The following is a 26,279-nucleotide window of genomic DNA, read 5'->3' as shown; positions in this document are numbered from 1 at the left end:
TGGTTTTCATGCTGTTTTCCAATATTAGGCACTGATTGGTGTTATTACTTGATTTAATTAATTTTAAAACTGAAACCTCCACTCCCAGTTTTAAATAAGTGTTTCAGAGGTGAGATAATACCATGCTAAGAGTTCAGGAAGCAGGTGCCTTAGGAATGATTTCTTTCTATTATTTTTGGTGTTATATAAGATCTCCTTTCGAGAGATTGTGACATGTTCATTAACCAATACTACTAGCTGTAAGTATCTGTGATAAAGATAAGACAAGTAAGGCTTTTATTCTCTGAAGGCAATAAAAATAAAAAAACCTCAAATCAATCATCTTTAATTCTCACAAAACTTTGATAGCTAAATAGCACCAAATTCGGAGAATGACCCATATATATTCAACTATATCTCTACATGAATGATAAACTTATCAGAATAAATATTTCTTTATTGTAATTTTTGTACAATTAACAGATTTTACAACTTTTTTAAATATTTTTCAATCTATTATAAGCACCAAAATATTTATTACATCATGCTTTGTAACAAATTAAAAACATGAATGGTATTTACGATAATTAGATATGCTAGGTATTATGATATGTACAATGATATAACATCTTAAAATGAATACATATATGTACAGCTTAAAATATTTACAAAATTATTCCTGTTACTCTAAAATATTAAAAAATATAAGAATATAAAAAGATTATCAGGATTTAATGTTAGTAAAAATTTTCAATTGTCACCTTAGGAATCAGAAGTGTTATTTCTTTTTGTTTTTGAAAAGAAATAGATAAAATTAAAATTTTAGTTTTAATCTTACGGTAGGTTATACCATAAACAGAAGCTGTAACTAATTAATTTTGAATTGGAGGAGGTGAATAATACTTGCAAGCATTAAATTTATTAGCCACTTAAAAAATTTATATCAAATAATGTTCAAAACATGAAAAAAAAAGATGTACTTTCTAATCTATAATAAAAAATTATAAAAGGAAGATGGTCTGGCTGCGGTCGAAGAAAAACTCTAACTGTGAATAATAAATAGTTTAATCACTGTTAGAGTTTTTCTTTGACTGCACCCAGACCACCTTCCTTTTTATTATTAGACAAGGTCAATCAGCGATCTTCCAATAATAAATAACTTTTAAAAAGAAAAAATGTAAGAATCTGTTTATTTGTAAAAAACTAAAGCATTTACAGATGTATAATAAGAGCTTGAAAAGTTTTTTAAAAATTATAAATGTTCCCAATGATTGCCTTGTGTAATGACATGAAACCAGGTTTTTGTGCATTAAAAAAACAAAAAACATGCCTGTAGTAAAACCTAAAATGTATATAAACACCCAAGTTCTGCAATAATCAGTATTATATATATATATATATAACACTGATATAACATATCAGTATTATATATATATATAACACTGATATAACATATCAGTATTATATATATACATATAGATTTTGATGTATTAATATATATATATATATATATATATTAATACATCAAAATCTTACCAAACCTTGTTTGAACTAAATTAAACTCCCGAAATAACCTCTAAATTTATCCAAGCAAACATAAAAAAATAAAATACTCTGATTAAAAATCTAAAATTTTGTCAATAATTGAAGAGCAATGATGAATGATAGCTCAAGATGTATTAAGTGATTTTATATACCTATAATGAAAGCTGTAATTCAGTTTTTCAACTTCTTAAAATCACATAAATTTTAAGTTTTAGAAAAAAATACTATATTTTAAAATATAGAAAAAACTCAAAATGTACCAATTTGTGAATAATCCCTGGATGTGAAATTTTGTGCAATATAAAATTAGTGACTTGGACTTTAACAGGTAGCATAGAAAGCAGAATCGAGATATTTGAAGGGAAGTGATCTGAGATCAGAGCCTTACCACATAGAGGAAAAGAACTAACACTGAATTGCTTGCAGAGGCTGGTCAGTCAACGTTTAGATCTGAAGGCAAGGAGGTTAAGATGGGCAGGACATGTGGTTCGAAGTAATCCATCATGAAGGCCTCTATACAACTGTGAATGCCAGTATACTAGGCAAGAGACCACGTGGGAGGCCAAAAACCAGATGGATACAAAGAATCAACAAAAATGCAAAAGAGCTGCTTGCAGCAAACTGGAAAGCATTAGCCCAAGATAGCCAGGCTTGGAGAAGGCTGGTTTGGGTGCCAAAGATCCACAAGGCCTGTAGAGCCAACTAAAAAAAAAAATAAATAAATAAAATTAGTGTTATTCGAACGTTTTCTTCATGATTTGAATTTCTATTGAGGTTTGGCAGTAATTAAAGCTAGGAAATGAAAGATGCAATAGTACAGAAACCCGGTCTCTAGTTATGGCTATTAAATTACTTTTCAAAAGAACTTTTCAGAATTATTATTCGTGTAAAGAAAAATTTATGTTTATTCTAATACAGTTTTGTTTGTTTTTATACTTATCAAATAATGACCATATACGTAAGTACTATTCCTGAACATGAATTTCAAATATTGCATGTCATAGTTAAATAATATATTTTTTTAAATATTTATTGTTTTATGCATTTTAGTCATTCAGATTTCAAGAGGATAATAAATATATTTATGATGAGAAGATAGTTGACTGTGGATAATACATATGAGGAGAAGATGGTTGGGGGTGCGGTCAAAGATTAACAGAAATAAGTTGAAAAACTTATTTATTAGACCCAATGTTTCGGCTAAAATTTCTATCATTCATCAGGGCTAAGAACAAAAAACAATATAACAACCAATGAATAAAATGATACAAAGAATGATTAAAGTAAATAATTCTACAGAATGAAAATAGATAAAAATAAAGTAATGAAAGAAGTAGGAAATAAAACGTATATATAGGTAATTAAATATATAAGAAAATTAACATAATTTATGAAATAAAAATATAAAGTTATACAATGCAAAGAAACAATGAAATATGAATAATTTAATTTAATAATAATAATAAATTAAAAATTAACATCATGGAAAAAACAAAGAGAAAGAAAATATATGTAACTTATGAAATATGTAAGTAAAATACTAGAATAAAGAAACAAAATATAAAGTTAAGTAAGACAAAGAGGTAAGTAGAAAATATGATAATATGACAATTTACTTACATATTTCATTAGTTACAACATATATTTTCTTTCTCTTTTTTTTTTTTATCATTCTTTTTATCCTTTTATCTTGTTCTTTGTTCTTAGCCCTGATATAGGCTATAAATTCTGGCTGAAAAGTTGGCACTAATAAATAAGTTTTTAAAATTTATTTGTGTTATTCTCTGACCACACCCCCAACCATCTTCTCATATAAATATATTTATGTATATATCAAATCACCTAACGTAAAATATATTTCAGTTAAATCATATACATAAAAAAAAATAAATAAAAAGAGGAGATTTAAACATATTCTTTCATTGATTAATAGATTAATATTTAAATTATTGATGAATTATTTAGTAATTATAATTTTTTATGGTAAGAATGCCTTCCATCCAACAACTGATTTCCTTTTTTATAAAAAAAAAAAAAACCTCATAATTATATAAATTTTCATATTCATTAGGCCAATATAAATAAATAAATAAAATTGTGAGTTGAAAATTTGACAAATCATATATAGATAAAAATAGTTTCAGATGACCTTAAATGTTGAGCTCGTTTCCCTTATGTTAAATTTTTACCAAGAATAATTGAAGGGCTCCCTCAAAAAAGGTTATAACTGTAAAATTTGACAAAACTATTTTTTAACATAGACAAATTCTTGATCTAATCTGACTGGTGCAATATTGATCGAGTATTTAATCTTCACCCCTCCAATAGACGATACTAGATAAATAAATAATATAATCAATTTCATCCATAAAAATGTGGATAAATGAATAAAATCATTTTATTGGCCTAGTTATAAGAATTTTATAGAAGGTATTTGAGCCATAATGTAAGGACATTTTGACTAGACTGAGATTTTTTATATATTTTGCCGTAAAGTTTAACTATTTATACAAAAGGCAGACCAAATTCTAGCAATGGAAACTTTTAACACTAATATTTATCAGAATAATGAAATACTGTCTGTTTAAAATATTCGAGTTTCCAATTAAGTTCAAATCTGTCCTTACCGGAGCTATGAAATTTTGATGTTGGACATCCTTACATTATGCCTCAAATATATATCTATGATCCAGAGAATACAAGATTAATTAGTTTTTTGTTTTGAAGAGAAATTTTTCAGGGAGTAAACTTTTATAAGTGGCTAAATGAGAAACAGAAATGTTGAAGGGATACTGCAAAGTGAAACTTGAAAGTAGTCTCTAAATTTTAGCTTTACCATGTATTCAGTAAAACTAGATATCTACCATCAGGTTAAAGATAAAAGTACCTTAATGCTTTATTAATGAAATGGCAAGGAAATTCCAAGACTGAAATGGTTTGAATAAGTTATGATGTTGAGATTACAGTTTACAGAGATTACAGATCAAAATGATCCGTATAGTAAGCAGAAACAAAAATGACATTATAGTTGTCGATACAATAACTTATTAGGTAGAAAATGGCTATATAGTGTTGAACAGGCCGAGGGTAGCCTGAGTTCCAGATATCTCAAAGAAAAAAATGCGTGAGGGTCTTTGAAACAGCCCTATGTAATCCGGTATCATGTCAGGGATGAACAAATTCCCAGTGGCTCAATAAGGAGTGATTAACAAAAATCTATAGTCAAAAAGTTTAATAAATCCTTTTAATATTCTCTGTCATTGTAGCATAATTTATAAACGTGGCGTTTGGTCATAAAACATGGTAACAGAAAAAATAATAAAAACTTTTTTACAATCATGAAATGTTTGTTAATTACAATATTTTAACTTAAACCGGGAATCGCTTAGCATAATTTAATAACTACATTACCCCTTTAAAAAATAAATTTCATAAAAATTCTCTCAAAAATCAATGAAGTCGGAAAGAATCCGACAGTACCAAAGTCTTTAATTCAATACAAATGTCAAACACCATGTCTTACGACTGAGTTCAAAGAGAAACTAAGTATTGTCTATAAAGTGAAAGTGAACTAAATTGTAGATAAAAAATAGTTCAAACTATAATGATGCTATTATGAACAATGTATTTGAGTAATTAATACTAAATAGTCATTAATAAATCCAAAACTACCTCCAAGTAGAAAAGTATGTTTTTAAACTAGTATAGGGTTTTGTGTATTTAGGTGTCCATATTGACCTCAATAATGGTGTATGAAAAAGTCGCTTACGATACAGGTCTTAACCTGTTTTCATGGTTCTGAGACGTTGGGTTGGGGGAGATGCGTTTGGCACAGGATTTATGACTTTGTATGTGAACATGGACAATGTAGAATGGACACATTTGCATCAAATGTACACAAAAATGGTAAATCTGATTTGATGTAAATTGTGAGAAGAAGCAAATCAGATGGCTGGGTCATGTAGCACATACAAACCCGGGGAATCAGTACCCAAATGCTTACTTGAAGAACGACATGGTGGAAGACATAAAGGAAGACCACGCTTGAGGTGGCTGGATGAAGAGGAGGAAATTCTGAAAAAGATGGGCATTAAACGATCGTGGATACTTGTCTGGGACAGTAGAGAGTGGAAGAAGATTATAAGAGATACATAGTTTCTTGTAGGATTGTAGCACCCATAAATAATAACAATAAAATATAGACCTCAATAATAGTTCCTTTAAGGCTGAGGTTCCCAACTCATAGAAGTCTGCGGACCACTAAGCTGGAAATTGAACCATGTGTAGCCTACCCCACTCCCGACTTGTGGCAAAGGGAGGTCCTCCAAGAAAAATATTTTATTTAATATTATAAACTACTTTTGTGTTATATAATTATTGTATATTATGCAAAACAAGGGGTAAAACTCTTGTTCATATAATGTAGTAGTAAGTTTTGTTTCCATAGTACATAATCCACGTACATTTCAATATTATTGAAAAAATTAGAAGGAAGGCCTGGTGTATTATTTTACTCCAGCTCCAGACTCTGCTGATGGATGATCTGTTTACATTTTACATTTCTCTTTATGATAAAAATTAAATGACTTTTATCCTTAAGCTGATGATATATATATATATATATATATGTTTAAGTTAATATAAAGAATGATTTCATATATGGCCATTGAACCCTAATAATAAATAAGAATAATTACTTACATCATAATAAAAATAAAATTATTACACTCTCTTGAATAATATTAAGTAATAACAAATGTTACAATATTTTCTGGATATATATACAACTGAGCAACCAGGAATAAACAGTATGTAATATAAATATCTTTTTTTTTCTTATTTATATAAATAACATAAACCGAGGACACATTAGTTTGGATTTATAATCATGAACGATTTAGTTCATCTCTTAATATATATATATTTTTTTTTATCCACAAGGACTACATTCAGCACAATAAAACATATAAACACTAAGATTGATCAGAAAAAAACATCAATTTCATATATCAAGAAGATATTAGTCTTTTCTCAGCTCCGCATCCGAACCATAATAAAAATTTCATGAATCAATTCACTCCTGTACAGGTCATCTTAACAGAGAGAATAGAAAGACAAGAAAGAAAAGAAATCCATTTATGTATCTGTATGATGACGAGGACACAGGAAAGTGCTGCCTTCTTCTACTATTGCGCCCACTTTTTACGCTACTTGTATCTACTTCATTCAGCTCAACTTGGTAGTGTGTTGGAAGGGTAACTGAAATATTGAAAACATTTACATTTTTTGTACTTAAAAAAATTTTTCTGTTATTTTTACATTTTAATATTTACTAAATAAATAAAAATCAGACATTATTTTACCTCTGGTTGTTGTACTTGTTAATATTTCTGTAGTGGTTATTTCGTCTAAAAAGAGAAAGGAAATAATATATTTAATGTGATTGCTATCTTAACATTATTTCTTATTTATAATTAATTATTTCTATATTACCAGATTGGCTAGGGCCCTGTTTCATAATAAAGTACAAACTAATACTATTATTCTTGTCGATTTAACTTAATACAATTACACTGACTTGTACAATAGTAACTTGTACTTTAGTACTTTTTAACTCCTGCAATATCACTAATAGTCATCCTTATTATGAAAAAAAAAGTATTAGTGTAATTAACACATTGTTTCTATAATTGTATTTTGAACTAATACTATTAGCTTTCATTATGAAACAGGGCCTTACACAGTTATTTTAACATTTTGCTATATTTTTTTTTTTAACTTAATAATGGGAAGGTATAGTCTTGTTCAAAAGACAACCTTAACTACACACAATTATAAATAATGAAGATCAATTATAAAGAAAAAGTAAATAAATAAAAATAATAATAGTTAAAGAATGAAAGAGGAAATAACAAATAAAACAAATGACATCTACACAATCAATAAAATAAGAAATAGACTTATACTGAAAAGATAATTTGAGAAAAATAAAGAAAAAAGTAAATAATAAAAAATAAATAAATAATAATAAAAATAAATTGATATAGAACTTATTATAAATTAATAAAGCAAGACATTTTGGAACAGCCTGGGCTTCCATCCTTGAGTTGTGGTTGGATTGCCCGTGTTGTAAGTTACTGCTTCTGTAACTGCCTCTTTCTCAATGTAGAACAGTCTACATCAAGTCTGGCACTCAGGACTGATATACCAAATCCATAAGTATCTACTACCTAGATACTTTGTTATTATCCTATGATACTGGAAAATTATACAAAGTAAATCAAAATAGTGTATATTAATTCCTCTTTTCTCAGTCTACTGGTGTTCCTCAGGGTAGTAGTGTGCTCGGTACCATCCTTTATACAACTGACATCCCAAACTGTCTTAACACAGTTATCACCACACATGCCAATGACATATGTCCTAATCCCATATCAAAAATGCTATTAGTTTTTTCTTTACGATAAAATTAATTAATTTATATATAATCGACTATTTTGCTTGAGACAGCTTTGTTTATTAGTTATTATTAAAATATCCATATAGTCTCACACTTTTTATTTTCTTGTAACTCCTAAATTCCGGCCATTATCAAGGATATATCAATTTATTTACAATATCATAACTAATATTGGTTATCAAACTGTTGCACGCTATTAGACCTTTGTCAAATTTTAGCATTTTATTAATGCTGAGACTATATGAATATTTTTGTTGTAACTAATTAATTTAATATTTAAATAATGCTCAATACAAAATTTACCTGTTATAGTTGGCATCTCTGTTGTAGTGGTAGTTGTAGTCGTTGTTGTTGTAGTTGTGGTTGTTAGTATCTTGATTTCTAAATAAAAACAGAAAAGTTTCAGATTGGGTTTAATCTATAATTCTTTTTATTATAATGAAGCTTAATGTTGGCATTTTAAAAAGAAATTCATTATTTTAGTAATTTATTTAAAATTATTAGTAATAATAAAATAAATAAAAATCTGTTGACAAATTAAAAATCAATGGCATCTAGTCAGTTTTTATATCAGTGGTAAGTAGCAAGGTTTGTTAAAAAATTATTCCACTTGACTTTATTAAAAAATAATTTTGGTAATCTTTTTTTTTTCCTACGCCACAGGAAATAAGCTATTAAGCCATTTTTCTCTCGCAGCCCAATTGACTTTTTCCTTTAGTTGATTTGCATCTTGTTATTTGTTCTTCAGGTCTATTCACGTAAAAATATGGTTCCCATCCATATCATCCATGTTGCATGGAGGATGTATCGGTGAGTTAGGAGTGCCTATCCGATAGAGGTGTTTTTGGAGAAGATCATGTCCTGTCACTAGATGAATTTAGTAATATATATCCTGTGTGTGTGTTTTAGTAATATACAATAATTATTAAATGTAAATTAGAATAATTTCTTTTTTTTTTCCTGATTTTCTTTTCTTTTATTTTGTCATTTACTGTTTCATTTTTACTAAAATTAGAATATAACAGTTTAGTAAATAGATTTTTCTCTTCTTAATTTTTTGTTTGTTATATGATTATAAATATCCATCCAATAATTTTTTAAATAAGAGATGCTATGTGGCTTTTTAATGTCTTTTTTAAAAATTTATTAACTGCAATAGATCATTTGGCCAGAAATTATTTGGGTTTTTTGTAAACATATTAGTTATACTCAAGGGAATTTTTTCTAGTTTTTCATAAAGTTTTTTTCCCTACAACTAAAAGGTGATTATAGATACAGCAAAAGAAATATTATATTAATAAGTAACTGATATATTGATATATTGAAGGTATACAAATAATGGAAATTCAGTGAATTATTATCATTTAAAGATCTTCATCTTACCACTTTGCATCAGAGATAAGTAAAAGAATTCTTGATATCTTGGCCATAAATTCAAGAGCGTGCTTTGGCATGATGCCATGATGGTGGTGTTGAGTTATATCACTTCCTATTGTCTTAGTTAAATAATTCCCATTGTGTCTGAGACAGGTGGCACTATATATTTATTAGGTAGAACATTAGAGTCAAGAGGTGTTTGAAAATTTAATGTAACGGGACAAATTTTTTCCTGTTTGTTAATCTGTCAACTTCATTCATTCCATACTCTTACATTTATTGTGGGTGAAAAAAGTATCCAGAATTAACTTGGACAATTAGTTAGAATTTTTTTTTTTTTTTTGTTGGAGTTGTAACCCATTTTATGAAGTTAAGAGATCACTACACAATAAAAAATAACAATATTCATAATAAAAATAATTTCGAAAAAACTAAAAATATTTTAAACAGGGTAAGACTATGAGATGACATGAAATACAAAGTTAACTATGGTAGGGCTATATTAGACGAAAAATATTATATAAAAATAAGCAGAGTAAGTAAAAAGAAAATATTAACAAGATGTACAGAAATAAGAATAAATAAAAAAATCAGTAATAAAAATTAGGCATAAAACGCAAAGGTGGAGTTTTATGAAGTCAAATAATAGATACAGTAAAAGTAAAAACAAAACAAAAAAAAAGTTTTTATTTTTCTTGAATTTACTATTTTAGTTTATGTTAATATTTATTACTGCATTTTTTATTCATACTTATTTATCTTTTCTTTCAATTTACTCTGCCTATTTTTATATAATTGTCACACATTTTTTATAGTCCAACCATAATATATTATATGTCACATAAAAAATTAATTTTGTTTTTCACAATTTCAACAAAAAACTGAAATAAACAACTTTTCCTCAATTTAATATAAGATAACTCGCAGATTGTGCTGAGATATCTCAGAATGATGTGCTATCTAAAGTTGATATGGGATTTACTTCTTTTGTTCTGCATTTATCCGATCTTGTCTTTTTCTGTCCTGATGATATTTGAATTTGTGAAACGATGAATGTAAGTTATTTACTGGAATTGTACAAATTGAGCAAAAAATCTTTTGAATTTTAGTGTGTATAGAATGAAATGTTAAACAAAGCCAAAAGTCTTCCTAATATGCTTTTATTACAGAACTATCAGCCTATCAAGATATCCAAAACAGTCCAGGTCGAAAGCAATATAGGTAATATACCAATAAAAAAACAAACAGTGAACATAAAACAGGGTAACGAATCCTCCAAAGTAAATCAGTTGATGAGAGGTTTCCAATGGAATAGCAATTGAAAGTAATATAAAACGGTCTGTTAAATAATAAAGTAAAAATTAGTAACAAACAAAATAAATATAAAGGAGGCCTAAAGGTTGATAATTGTGGCAGTGGCCTTTTGTTTTTCATAACCTTTCTGCTCATGCCAGTTCCAGTATAGCTATACCCCTATGCTCCCTTCCTTCAAAGACTATTCTGAACTAAGCTTGGAGTAAGGAGTATACTGAAGAGGTTAAGATGCTAGAAAAAGTGAAGCCAAAAAGGCGGGTCTTATGATGGACTCTAGAGGCATTGCAGACAAAAATGAGCCAATAACTGGCTTTATTCTGTTTCAGTTTAAACAAAAATGGCGGGCATTCCGATTAACCTCAATGTATACCTGAGCTCTGAGGGCGTGGTCAACTCCTTTCTTTTTGGCCTCAATTTTTCTTTTTAGAAGAAGAGGGTATGCTACTCCCTTGGAACTAGGTTTGGTTCCAGCATAAGTAATACATTAACAAACAAACCTAACATATGATGCATTTACTTCTATCCACTTTGTATAACATCGCTATGAATACTTTTAATGAATTAACATCACTGCTATGCAGCAATATTATGAGTTTCCACTAGTTTAAACTTGGTATTATATTTGAACAGAGGAACATTTATACATGGAGTAGATCATTGAAGTTCGTTCAAAGAGACATTTCTAGTAACTCGTTGCTCTCAGTCCGAGAATCCTTTGAAGAGCGACTACCCCTTTCTCCCTCCTCCCCTCCCCCCCGTTACAAAGTTAACCCCAGTGCAAACTAATCAACAGAAGTCAATGCTCCTCAGTGCCCGGCCAATATCATGCCAGGTTAGTTCTGTATTCGATTGTCCCCTGCTACCTCTTGTACATTTCAACATAGGCTACACCATTTTATTTGATCAAGTATCGGTCTTAATTGAAAGACTTAACAATATAAAGCATAAGAATATAGTAGATTGTAAAAAATTGTTCGAAAATTCAATAAATTTACCACATAATGGTGATAAAAAAAAATCTACAAAAATAGTATAAACCATTAAACAACGAAAACTTAAATGATTCAACAATAAAATTATAGCTGAGGTTTATTGTAGATATTGCTTCTACAAGGCGTTGATCCGGCTAGTTCTCATGTATGCTTCAGAGACGTGTACCCTAACGAAGGCTAAGGATGATCTTCACCTTTCAGAGAAAGATCCTTCGAAGGATATTTGGTCCGATCAAGGTTGGTGAAGAGGAATAAATGCGGAAATATGCGAGTTGCTGGAAAGATGTTTTAGGTCCTAAATAAAACCATTCTAATCGGAAACGAAGTGAGGAAAGACACCAAAATCAATGGATTCAAGTCCACATTTGTACCACTGTCCACATACTCCTCTTAGTCCTGGACAATAACAATAAACCATAAACATATCTATAATATTTTTAATATATAAAATACTGTTAAATAAATTTTAATTATGTACATACCTACTTAATTAAACGATTTAAGGCTAAATTTTGATTTTGATTTCTTCATCAAAAGTAACTAAGGAACCAATCGTTCCCTCACTTTGGAAGTAGATAATTTGTAGATTGTTTTGCGATATCTTGGAATGATGTACTATCTAAAGTTTATATGGCTTTGTTAGATTTATGATATGGGATTTTCTGCTTTTGTTATGTTTTCATCTGATCTTGTCTTTTTCTGTCCCGATGATATATGAATTTGATGATGAATGGTTAGTTATTTACTGGGGTTTGAGTGGCTTAAGGCTTTTTTTAAGTGTATATTATTTTTAAATATATTATAGCTAAACAAGAGGCCTTTTCCAGCTACCTCTCTCGATTGTTAAAGCTTTCAGAAGGATGGGTAACACAGCCTTTGTGTAGCGACAATTCCAGTACTAAAATCAAACTGTCGGACATTTGTTCGGCCAGTACAAATGCAATCTAATAGTACTGAACGGCGGTTTCTCTGAACATGTCTCTCTAGAATAAGCTTGTTAAAGAGAATGTTCAGTGTTATTGTATTTAATTTGGAATCCCACCCCGCTTCTATCAGTTTAATTGTTTTTCATATATCCTTATGTTGTTTTACTAATGTATATTATTTTAAATACAAAATAAACAAAAAAATCAAATGGTTTGATGATATATATTTATAAATTATAAATCAAACTTTATAAAGTTTTACTTACTCGCTAGTTTTTTGTTTAACGGTATGTTCCGTACGTAATAAACTATTGAAATTTTTTAAAGGAAATTAAAAGAGAATTTTGATTGGAAGGATATTTTAAAATACTATATAGCGCCATGCTTATTCATCTAAGACGAAAAAAATGAGGTAGTTTTAAGTTTTAAGAAGTTAAAAAAATTGAATTTCAGTCTTCCAAATAGTCATGACTAAAATTTTCAATCCTTCCATTAACTATTAACCCTAACCATCCAAACACACTAATTCCTAACTTTGCTTCTTCTTCTATCCTGAAAATCCTCCGAGGCACCTGAAAAGAAGATGGTCCCAAGACCTTCTAGATTAAAAATATTATTAGAGTACTACCAATGGGTAGTATCTCTACATGTCTAAATTTACTTAACGTGTTTTTATGTAAATACTGTTGTAAATTGCAATAAATAAATAGAAAAAAACCAGATAGAACTGTGTGGCACTGGATGTCAGTCCATATCGAGCTGTAGCGCCAAGGAAGAAGAAATAATGTTTATACAAAAAAAAAAAAATATATATATATTTATATTTATTTGAAATAAATAAATTATTGCGGTTCCTTAGTTTGCTTAATTGACACGCGTTTAACTCTTAAACTGGGATAGCCTTCTTTAAACTGTCGATGTGAGATGTGCTACCTTTGGTCTTTATTTTTCATATTCTTGGGCCTCTGAGTCCTGATGATACCCGAGTTGGCGTTGGATTTCGGCCAGTCAATTATTTACTGCGTTTTATGGGGTTTGTGTAGCAGTGATATCTTAATAAAACTTTTTTTTTTGCTCTAATTGATTAAATCAAATCATTAATATAGTTTGAGCCTGATCTGGCCAGCTCATCATGAAGGACTTAGCATCACTAAGGCAGGAGTTCTATTTTTGAAGGAATATTTGATCCGTATCTCTATCCCTAATACAAGAATCTGATCCTCATGAAAGTTCCTAAGCCCTAAGTTGAATGAGTAATTATAATTTAAACTTTCTTCAGCAGATGGTAAAGATGGGAGAAGAGAGACCCCTCGTTAATCTTATTAACCGATCCTTGGTCTAATAAGATTATGGCGTTCATCACCTCCCTGCCCTACCATAGGTACCGCCTTCTGCTCCTCACTTCCTAACTTCCGTCTCTTTCAGGAATATCTTTGCATATTTTATTTCTTTGGTATATAAACCCGGTCTTGACCTATATTTTGTTGCAGTAGGGAAATGCGGGACTAAATGGGAAAAATAAGTTTAATCCCTTACCAAAATGGGTAAAAATAAATCAATCAAAACATATTTTATATTTTCTTTATCAACTAAAACTTTTTTTTTTTTAAATTTCAATCTCCTACCGATTGCTCTACAGTATCCTTTAATAATGTCCCTCTTACCCCTGTCGAACAGATCCGCTACCTTGGACTACATCTGGACAAACGACTAACTTGAAATCCTCACACAAGACTGAAAAGACAACACAAACCGCACATAGATTCCGACTTTTACAACATTCACTAGACAAATAGTCTAAACTTCCAATCCATCTAAACGACTATGATAAGGCATATCTGGACATACAGAGTTAAACTTTGGGGCTGCACTAAACCTTTGAATTCCTCTAGTATCCAATCCTTACAATCCAAAATCCTCAATGCTCGTTTCTTTGTCACAACCTCTTCCATTCGTGACAGTCCTATGAGGTGCCTGAAATCAAGATGGCCTCGAGACCTCCTAATGCAGACATATTATTAGAGTGCTACCAATGGCTAGTTTCTCTACAAGCTTGAATCATCATACCACTATGATCTAACATAAAATTATCTAGGTGTATTTTTATGTAAATAAAGTTGTACTTGTTCATAAATAAATTTTAAAAAAAAATTACCCCTATCATTTTTTTGGGGAAGGAAGGTTATCTAATAGTTATCAACCAACCCTATCCGGATTGGGAAAGTGGAGTTGTCAGTCTTTCCGTGGATCCGTCACGAAATATAAGTCGACTAGACCCTTAGTACCCGAAGGAGTTGAGGCATTACCCTAGTAACCTCAAGTCTGCAACAGCACCTATTCGGATCAGGCCTGACCGTAAGAACAAACTAAATGCTTCAAAAAAAAGATTGTTTTTTTTTTTTTATGGAATAGGGAATTTATTGACTATTAAACAAAGTTTTTATGGGTGCTGTTAATTTAAACATCAAACATTTAATGACTTTCTCTGTCGTTCCTGAATTAAATTTATTTTTTCATAAATAATTATTCCATTTTTATGGATATGGTGAACTCAGCTTGATTAGAATAACTGATAATGTGAATCTATTTATTGCGAATTGTTTGTTAGACGGAATTGAAACCTACGATGTGTTTTTTTTGTAATATCTGTGTTTGTAAAGTTTCCAAAACTAAAGATGACAAGCACCAAAACAACCGATCCGAATTTTTACAACAGAAAAAAATACGCCCAAATGGTATGCTATACATTTATTCTAGAAGTTTATTACGTTCACGAAACGTGACTTTATAAGCCGTATAAGTACAGCAAATCTGTACTTGTCTCAAAAACAGAGAATTTATTATTTTTTTATATTAATGTTTATGTAGTATAAATTATAAATACCTATAAAGTATAAATTTTGAATGTATTTTAGTATCTAAAAATACAATGGAAATAAATGGGTTCCCAATTTGAAGGATTTAGTCAATAATAGGTAAAAGTTTTCTATTTTAATTTATTTATTCACTAAAATATATCGTTTTTATTCTCACTTAATTATATCCTTTTTAAGACTAAGAAAAAGTCATTTTTACGAACGTAAACTTTTAGCTTATTGTTAATTAATTTCGAATTTAATGTCAAGGAACTATCTATATTTATATTTGTTTGTATTACTATATTAATGACGAAAACAATTAATAATATAAAATAGTACATAAGTATATAAATATAATGAAATATAGAAAGTTTAAAATTCTTACCATACAATCTCACCGATCCTTCAGCTTTACCAAGGGAGTTGGTTGAAACACACGTGTAAGTTCCTACGTCAGTCGAGTTGAAGTTCTTGATGGTAAGTTTCAGTTGGACTTTGTAAAGATTTCTTATTTCCTCTACTACGTGCTTTCCACTAAAAAAAATAGAGGCAAGTAAGTATAAATCTTATAATACATACAAGAAATATCTAAGCAATTAAATATGAAGATTCTTGATTTTTTGAAAAAAAAAAAAAAAAATTGGAAACATCCCTTAAGCAAAATAAAAGTTAAAAAACTGAAAACCATAAATGAACATTTCAAAGGGGAAAAAAAAGAAGTGAAATAATTACAAATATAAGCAATTTGGAGACGAATTTATGAACTTTCTTAAGGGGGACTTACTGAAGGTGTACTTTAAATGCACAAGTTTAGCTTCCCTTAATGTTTTTTTTTTTTGAACCAATACTTTTATGTATACAAATTCCTCAGACACTATAGCTTCTTTAGCAAGGGAAGGCGTAAAGTAGCAAGTAGCATTCATGATATGACAAATTTGTTAAGGAAAGCCAAAGATTTAAACCTTTAGTGAGGTCTTCCTTAGGAACCGCATTAAGGAAAGAAACATCAAAATATTAGATTTATCTATTTATATCAATAATAGTTGTGTGTCAGCTTCTACAATAAATTTATTTATCTTCCTAATTTTCAAAAATAAATCACTCATTTAGAATAAACTGGAATCCAATAGAAGCAAGCTTTCCTTTCTAGTATCATATATTTAATACGAATTTATAATACTCATCGAGTATTTACAGAAGTCTGTAAAAAACGAGGGCTGGTGTTGGTCAAACGAAATTGGTTAAGGTAGGATTTGCTTTATTGATTGAAAAAAGTATGCCAGTTCGAATTTTTTTAATTTGAATCAAACAGAGATGTGTTGCTATAATTAAGCTTGTCTCAATTTTTTACTATAAATTACTGATTTGCTTTAATAGTGACAAAATATAATTTGATTAATTAGTTCTGACTCTAATTTAAGATGTGACTCTGAACTAAAAGGCCTCTCTACAATGCCTGTATATAGAGGTTATGTAGTTGGTAAGGCGATAAATTGACAGCACGTATTTTACGTGAACTAGCTGTGAATCCTCGCAGGATGAAAACTTCATTCTGTGGGGGACCAGCCTACAGTAGTGAAGGGGATAGTAAGTCCTACAGGAACTATCTGTAGATTCTTACGAAAAGAATAAAATGTATAGGATAGATAAGGTAACTAGTAGGAATTAGCGCGAAGTAAGAAAACATTAGATTTATCAAAATGTAGTTGAAGAATAAACCGATCTAATGTGACTAATAACTATTCCTCAAGAGATAATCAATCTGCTAAGAATGCAAAGAGAGGTTCAGCCTGTAATAAATTACTTTACTGTATATCAGTGTATCCTTTCGTTTGCGTTTATTTAATGGAGTAATTTACAATTACAATAATATTTACAGGGATAAAGGTGTTAGTTCTTCCGATCGCTTATAGGTAACGTAGCTAGACCAAAATAAAGCTTTTTTTGATTAGTATGTTCCGAAAATAGTGTAGTTTAACCACTGAGAGAGGTAAATCTTATTTTTTTCTAATTTTCCACCAGAGATGTGTCGGTATTAAAACTTACTAAATCTTTCTTGAACAACGGCGTAAGGTTAGTTAATGCATTAATTTCGAGAATCCAGTACGAATAGTTTTCTTAAATAGTGACAAATATTGCTTTGCGACGAGTTGCAAGCAGTTTTTTTTTTTTTAAATGTAAACTGAAATATTTAGACTTGTAAATGTTTTGAACTAACAATTAATATAGAAATATTTCTTAATACCAATGTAGTTAGGCATACATTTCTGATCAAGGGTCCCAGCTAAAATGAAGTAAACAGCGCTAGTTCTTAACAACAAAGAGAAGGGAAACGAAATTTGAAACGTGGCTAACTTATACACCTGACAACGTGCAACCAAAAAACCGGACGCTTTTGTAGAACTTTGTTGAAATGAAGTATGAAGATTTCTTTGATATAAAAAAACCATCAATATTCCATATGTTGCCGATTTGGCCAGAACCAGATACCGTTCCTTCCATAATAAACTTCTCAACAACCCAAATCCACTTGTTTCTAACCTGGCTTCTCCTTCATTACCTAATAATCCTCCTAGGCGTCTGAAAAGAAGATGGCCTCGAGATCTTCTTCTCTAGAAATGTTATTGGAGTTCTATCAGTGGGTAGATTCTCCACATTTGTTTTATCATGTTACTATGTCACCTACAGCAAATTTACTTGTTGTATATATGTGTATACAGTTGTAAATATCAATAAATAAATTATTAAAAAAAAAAAAAAAAAAAAAAAAAAAAAAACCTTACACCAGCCAGAGGTAATAAACTTTTCAGATATATGGAAAATGAAGTAGTCAAAATAAGCGTGATAAAGCAACTGAAGACAGTTAAAAAAGAAGTTTTTAAGGAAAGGTATTATAAAAATTTATATCTAGAGAAAGAACATAAATGAGTAAAGACCTATAATTTTGCGTACTAAAAAAATTAAGAACCTAAGAGTGGTCGTATTCAATAAATTGTTCTTTGGCCTTAAAAAAAAATCAAAAGTTTCTTGATTTAAGAAATAACGATCATATTCCAAAATTTTACTATTCCTGTAAAATTCTATGTTTTTACTCTAATTATATAAGATATTTTTTATTGTAATTTCTTTGTATTTTATCGACTTTTCTATACATTTTGTATAATTTACAATGTAAATATACCTTGATTAATTCGAAGATGTTTTTTCTTAAAAACCGACTTGAAAAATGGTTGGAGTACTCTCAAAATACGTTTACTTAATAAATTCAATTGTAAGAGACACACTAATATACAACAAATTAAAATAATAGAATAAAGCCTGTCGTTAATATTTGAATAAATTTATATTTAAAATATTTACATGCTTCTCCTATAAAATAGGCATTATGTCAGATGTGTTCAAGCAAAAAAGGGAAATATCTGTTATATATATATATATATACATACATACATTAGTAATGAACAAAAGTTATACATGTCCCAGATCTGTAATTTGAGGTTGAAGTAAGTTGGCTGCAAGCCAATGTATCCGTAGTTATACTTCAACATTCCACAACGGATTATATCAAGTCAAAAGAGCCTAATGGAATTTACATACACGGGGCCTGGAAGACAAGAACTTAGCGAGATAGAACAAACTCATTAACTAACTAATTAACGGTTAGAACAGTTAGCGAACTTGGAAACATCGAACATTCTAAACCATAAGCTTCCACTCAATGAACATTGTGTACAAGAGGCCCCCCCAAACCAATATGGTGTAGCCATTTATACAACCACAAGAGAGAGATAACGATGGTGACAGATTTATGTACCTTCTTGTTAATAACCAAATTTATGTATGAACAGTCGTGGCAGGTTTGAAAACTGTAGATTAAAGTGGGAATAATTTTTTAAAAAATATAAAGTAAGACATCCCACACTTAATGGACACCACTCTTTAACGAAAAGCCATCTATGGACACTTTACTTAAAATACAAGAGTTTAAGAGGAGAAAAAAGGTAGTTATCTCACCCCAATATTTGATTACTTTGATGAAAACTAGTTATAATTACTAGTCAAAATTGATGAGTCTGCCAAGTATAGGTAGGGGGAATAAAAAATGACGGCTGTTTCAAAACGTAAAAAAAAATTTAACTAAAGTAAATTTTCTACAATGTAAGCCCTAATAGAGCTATTTACGTTCAATAGTTCTCGAGATATAGCTTTTTAAAAAACAACATTTCTTAAAAATGTATGGAACGTACTGAAATATCAGTAGTTAGTTAATTTATTTTGAGAAATCTAAATCTCAGGAACTATGTGACGTACAGATGTCTACTAGTACTCATATTAGAGCTAGTTTAACGTACTATAAAGTAGTTTATGACCTTTACCTTCGTAGGAGTTGTATTTTTCATGAAATGTGCTAAAATAAATATATTTATAGTTGTTCAGACACATTTTCATAAGAGAAATTTATATTCATATTTGAATATCATAAAAACTCCTACCCCAACGAAGATGTATCATAAACTACTTTATAATAAGTTAAATTTCCTTTATTTTGAGTGTTGGCAGATATAAGGAAGTCTTATGGGTCTAGAGATATATTTTTTCAAAAATCCAACATTTTATACGAGCAACTAGAAATTAACATTTTGTGAGTTTATTTCGTAAAATATCATAAAAACTACTACTTCTACTAAGGTAAACATTCTAAACTATATATTAAATTTAACTAGCTTTAATTTGAATGCTGGCAGACATCTGTACGTCTAATGGTTTCCGAAATAAAGTTTTTCATAAATCAAATTTATTGTCCGAACAACTATAAATCAATATATTTTAGTAAATATTATGAAAACTATAGCTCCTAAGAAGGTAAAGGTCATAAACTACTTTATAGTACGTTAAACTAGCTTTAATTTGAGTGGTAATAGACATCTGTACGTCACATAGTTTCTGAGATATAGATTTCTCAAAATAAATTAACTACAGATATTTCAGTACACTTTTATGAAATGTTGATTTTTGAAAGGCTATATCTCGAGAACTATTGGACGTAAATAGCTCTATTAAGACTAATATTTCAGCAAATTTACTCTTCTTTAGATAATATTCTTTTAGATTTTCTAGTGTTGTGGGTAGTTTTTAAGATATACAGCTCCGAATGAAAAATTAATGTTTTTTTTAAGGTTATGAAATAGCTGCCATTTTTTATTCTCCCTACCTATACTCGGCAGATTCATCAGTTTTGACAAGTAATTATACACAGTTTTTATTAAAGAAATCAAACAATGGTTTGAGATAGTAAGGACAAATATTGATTTTTATACATTAGATATAATTAATTCAAATAGTGAACTATTGCGTCATATTTTTCATTTTTCTTTAAACATTGAGGAAAATGACTATATAAATTGTATATGAGGTTGTCTTCTATTAAAAAAAAATCTTCAAAATTTTTTTGCTCCTTTTCCTTCGTTTGATTCGAACTGGGCAAATACAAATCTGACCTGATTTCCAAGGAAAGAAGAAACTGCGGTCATCTAAATATTTGAACTTTTCTATTTGCGTCTAGTTTGAAGATTTAAAATTGTGCAATCTCCAAGAAGAACTTCTACTCCTTCTACCATGAATAGGATTGCAAACACAGAGGATAAAAAAGAAATCAGCAGAGAATTGAATTATTTAACTGTACATAGAATATTAATGATAAACATAAATAATTGCATCATAATTGATAATATTGATAACAACTTAACGTCACTTTATTCTCAATATTAACTAACTGACGAAATTTTACCTTAAAAATATAAAGTATCATTTTATATATAATCTTTACTCTTTCTTGAGACTGTTTAATATTATTTAAATAAATAAATTTTATCCAATTTTAGTCACAAAACATTTTCTATTCCTTTATAAGTCCGACGTTTCGGCCAATTCGGCCATCCTCAAGGACAATCTATCACAAATAGCTTATATTATAAATATGATCTCTAACGATTATAAACAAATAACAATATTATTAATAAATTATCATACCTCAATACAATTTTAGAACCACATAATTAAAAAAAAATAACTTTATATGCAGGCTATTCTGCCCAGGCCAGTAACTTCAGTCCACACCACTAGTGGAGTATGCGAACAAAAAACAGCATACTTTTGATTTTGGAAATACTATGATTTTGCATGAAGAAAACAATACATTCAAAAAGAAAAATACTCGTGTCTAGTTACATAAAAAAAAAAATTGTTTGTACAGTGAATTTTTTAAAAAAGGGACAAGAAATCTGAATCAACATTATGCAGAGATTTTAAGTAAAAATTAGTTTATGGAAAATATGGGATAAAATTAATGTTGATAATTATAATTAACCTTGATATGAATTGTAATAATAAAAGAAACAGGAAATTTAACCAAACCCTGAGTGTGGGGAAGGTTAGAAATATTTTTTATAATAGTTAATTATTACTATTATTATTTTTTGTAAACTGATCTACTGCTTCGACTATTATGTCTTTTGTTCGATTTTACATTGCAATCTAATGAGAAATTCGTTTAATTTGTTTAACAGATCAAACATGGGTAACGGATCACTTGAGAGAGTCTGAGAGAATAAAATTGTCAAATGAAATGAGATTGTTAAATAGAAAAAAAAATTAAAATATTGGTATTTAGTGTGTAGACGAGTATCGATTGTAAAAGGAAAAAGTAGAAAAAAATTATTGTCATATCGTTTAAATATATGTATTGTATATTTGTCCGATTATGGATTGATTGGTATGCTGTTGTATTAGTATTGTGGCAACCAAATGTATTTGGGCAGCTAAATAAAGCATTTCTCTAACAAAACTACCAGTCACAGACAAGATAATAAAAATATATAAAAAATAAAAATTTATAACAATTATAATTATAAAAATAAATTATTACTTTGTGAGAAGCATCTGCCCTCTGTTCTTGAGCCAGTAGTTGATCGTGTTAGGATATGCTTCGACGTGGCAGCCCATGGTTACATCTTTCCCTGGAGGCGACCCTAGCAGCTGGTTTGGAACCTTTATAGAAGGAGCGACTAAAACAAAATGTGATTAAATTGTGTGAATAAGTAATGTTATAATTCTTAAATTGATATTTAAAATTATATTAAGAGTTATAATTTCAGTAATCCATATATCACTGAAAAAAAAACCATAAAGGGAGTTCAGTACTTCGTTAGGAAATACTGTTTCTTGAACGGAAAGGAAGAACATTTGTCTTGTGATTAGTTCAAGATCTCGATTAATCGACAGTTTTACCCCAATTAAGGTTACAGCTCATAATAAAGACTAAGGATGAAAATGAATATAAATATAGTTCAGCAAAAAATCAAAAGCAGCAAAATTATCGGTACCGTCTGTTTTTTTAATGTCATTTCTGTGAAGTTATTTTTTGATATTTTGCTACCAAAATTTTGTACCTTCTAAGAGGCCACACCTTGAAAAAAAAATCGTTTTATTTAAAAAATATTATTTTCAAAAATTAGGAAAAAATACTTTCCATTTTGACTGCAAATTGAATTCTAATCGAGTTTTCAACCTTGAATTGCTTTTAGGATATAACTAAAATTTTCAAATCAAATCATCCCAAAAGTTTATAAAAATAAAAATAGAAATTTTACTTAGATTTTACCTGGCAGTTTTTGAACTTTCAGTAATTATGAATTTCTTATGAATAGCATTTAAACAAGAGAACATTTGCAATAGTGAAATTCTCGATACCTAAAATAGATTACCCGATACAGATGTATCACCACCTAAAAATTCATATAATATCATAATCAACAAAATTTCGTTTTAATTCAGAGAGCTTCTCCGAAACAATTCCAGGTACAGAACCAAATTTGGTCTCAAAATTATGTAAATTTAGTCTAGTTATAGAATGAAAAGTACCTACAATTTTTTTATCACATAATTATTTTTAAAATTATTCTAAAATTACGATAAAGGTTAAAACTATTTTAAAATTGAAAGATAAATAAAATAAAATTAAAAACAAAACAAAATTATAAATAAATTTCTATAAATCGTTCGAATTCGAAATTAGAATTACTAAAATGTTTCATGGATTTATGAATACCAAGCCGATAAATGGGAAATACCAACCTAAAATCACATAAGTTATTTAAAATACCCATTGTTGCCGAAAAAAAATTATTGAGGTCTTTTGAATCCGTTTTAAAATTTAAAACATTACTGAAGTTTTCTGAAATATAAACTGCCAGATGTATCACCACCTTAAAATTCATATAATATCATAATTAACAATATTTCGTTTTAATTCAGAGAGCTTCTCCGAAACAATTCCAGGTACAGAACCAAATTTGGTCTCAAAATGATGTAAATTTAGTCTAGATACAGAATGAAAAGTACCTAAAAATTTTTTATCAGATAGTTATTTTTATAAATATTATGCCAAAACTATACTTATAAAGAAAAAAAAAATTAAAAAGGGTTTTCAAGATGGCAGCTCTCATGTTAACAATATTTGCTGAAATATTGTCAGAAATAACACAATGAATCATTCTAGACCTTTTATCAAAAAACAATTGTCATTCAAGGAATTATGGAACTTTTTGTAACGATTCGTTAAAAAATTATTGATAATAAAAAAACAAGTTAATGAAATGAAATGAAAAAAATTATTTTATTCTGGGACAAATGTCCCATAAGAATAAATACATTTTTCACAAATTAAGGTTAATTGTCTGGCAGACATTTAAAAAAGTTTTAGTGTACATGTTGATATGACATAAAAACCTTAAGTTTTTTTTTTTTTTTTTTTTTTTTTTATTTGTTGATATTTACAACTGTATAAAAAAATACAACCAGTAAATTTGATCATAATGACATATGATATGATACAGGATGTAGAGAAACTACCCAGTAGTAGAACTCTAAAACAGTTTACAATATAAGGTCACGAGGCCATCTTCTTTTCAGGCGCCTTGGAGGATTGCCAGGAATGGAAGAGGAAGCAAGGTTAGAAACGAGTGGGTTTGGGTGGTTAGGGAGTTTATTATGGAAGGAATAATATCGGGTTCGGGCTAGATCGGTTACATAAGGAACATTTAGGTCTTTATGGATGGTTTTATTAGTAACAAAATAAGGAGCATTGAGGATTTTACGAAGGATTTTGGATTGTAAAGATTGGATACGAGAGGAATTCGAAGGTTTAGTGGAGCCCCAAAGCTCAACTCCGTATATCCAACCTTATGTTAAATTATAATTTATAATATTAATCAATAAGGGCTGAATACAGCTCACAATGATGCGGAGGTTTGGTTGTGTAGTAAGTGAAGGAATAGGTGTTGTTCAAAGAAAAGGATGTATGAGGGTTGGTGAATGGAGATAGGAAGAGAATTCCAGAAGGAAGTTGCAAGTATGACGAAGGATTTGATAATTAATGTGTACTAAGGTTAAATTGTATAAAAGGTCTGTGAAGTACCCATATCTAGTACTCTTACAACATTTCTACATTAGGTTTCGAGACCACTTTCTTATCAGGTACCTCGGATAATTATCAGGAGTACAAGAGGAAGCAAAGATTTAGGTTGCTAGGAAGGTTATTATGGAAGGATTGATATATTATTCGGACTTGATCGGCTAGAATATTTAGGTCTTCATGGATGATTTTATTCGTAATGAGAATTTTACGAAGAATGTCAAGGGAAAGATACGAGAGGAATCAGATGGTTTTAGTGAGTCCAAAAGTTCAACTCCGTAATCCCAAATAGTTTTTATTATAATCGCGAAAATGAGCCTTTTGTATTTAATTGCAGGTTTGTGCCATTTGACGACTGTTATAGTAGCCAGAATCGAACAGTTTCCTATCTTGTCAGAACGAGGATTCCAAATTAGTCTTGTCCAGCATAAAAATTAATGACCGTACAATCAGAGTATTATAATAAAAATATAATGAGTTGAAGTTGACCGTAGACAATGTATATGAGAAGATGATTAAGGTTCCGATCAGTAAAGAACATAAATAAGTAGATACTGATTTATTAGTGCCATAATAAATAAGTTTTTTTATAGGCATTTCCCCTTATATAAGAATATAGTATTATCAAATCCATTGCAGCTAGTCAGCGGTTTGGTCCAGAAACCAAGATCATCAACAACCTCAACCTAAAAAAAAAAAAATGATTTACTAAGCTGAAGAACTGGAACAAGTTGGGTATTATGAAGTTGTAACTGGCCAGTTAACCATTTTGCTTCCGCCGAGTTCCTTGTCGTTCATGAAAGTCTCTTTCAAACGACTTCGATTCAACCGCTCCAATTAAGTTCTTTCATTTCCTGACATTCTGAGAAGTCCTAAAGACCAAGTCATAGAAATTAATGTTTAAAATGTTTCGGTGCCTTTCTTTTTGTTTTAAAAAGGTTCAGTTAATTTTATTTAAAATGTTTTGTTTTTTTTGGCTGTAATAATAATTAGTGGCTATACAATTTCTGGATCAAGATATCTTAAAAGGAAAAAGAAAAATTCTTTTGTAGGATTGGTTTTTATTTAGAACTAAAAGTTGTTTGAATTGCGATTATTTTTATGATTACTTCCCCAACAACAAAAACATTCGTATGAAAAATCAACTGTATTTTACGTGTTAAAAACAAAATGTTCAAATTTATAACAAATATTCATTCAACTAAAATTTATGATTCAATTTTTTTTTTTTAAATTTCAAAACTTTATTTATTGATAAATATTACAATCTGCCATTCTTGGGCAATAGGTAATAGTGATAATGGATCACATTCATTGTAAAAAATAATAATAATATTAATTTAATTCTTAAAATAA

At 29.2% G+C, this 26,279-nt stretch overlaps 1 protein-coding gene across 1 annotated transcript in view; it reads right to left on the bottom strand.

The window, feature by feature from the left end:
- Positions 1-3,119: 3,119 nt before the first annotated feature.
- LOC106681839 (lachesin) overlaps positions 3,120-26,279 on the bottom strand; it is a gene marked incomplete at its 5' end in the record, with an annotated part of 271,331 nt that continues 248,171 nt past the window's right edge. Inside the window, 5 exon segments of the mRNA XM_067049762.1 lie at positions 3,120-6,783; positions 6,888-6,932; positions 8,288-8,365; positions 15,837-15,985; positions 22,377-22,515. Of these exon segments, the coding sequence (XP_066905863.1) occupies positions 6,614-6,783; positions 6,888-6,932; positions 8,288-8,365; positions 15,837-15,985; positions 22,377-22,515 (581 nt within the window).

The sequence above is a fragment of the Halyomorpha halys genome, unplaced genomic scaffold, assembly GCF_000696795.3.
Source record: "Halyomorpha halys isolate HHAL.00 unplaced genomic scaffold, Hhal_1.1 Scaffold368.1, whole genome shotgun sequence".
NCBI lineage: Eukaryota > Metazoa > Arthropoda > Insecta > Hemiptera > Pentatomidae > Halyomorpha > Halyomorpha halys.
The sequence above is the reverse complement of the archived record's forward strand: the minus strand, read 5'-3'. Positions and strand labels throughout refer to the sequence as shown.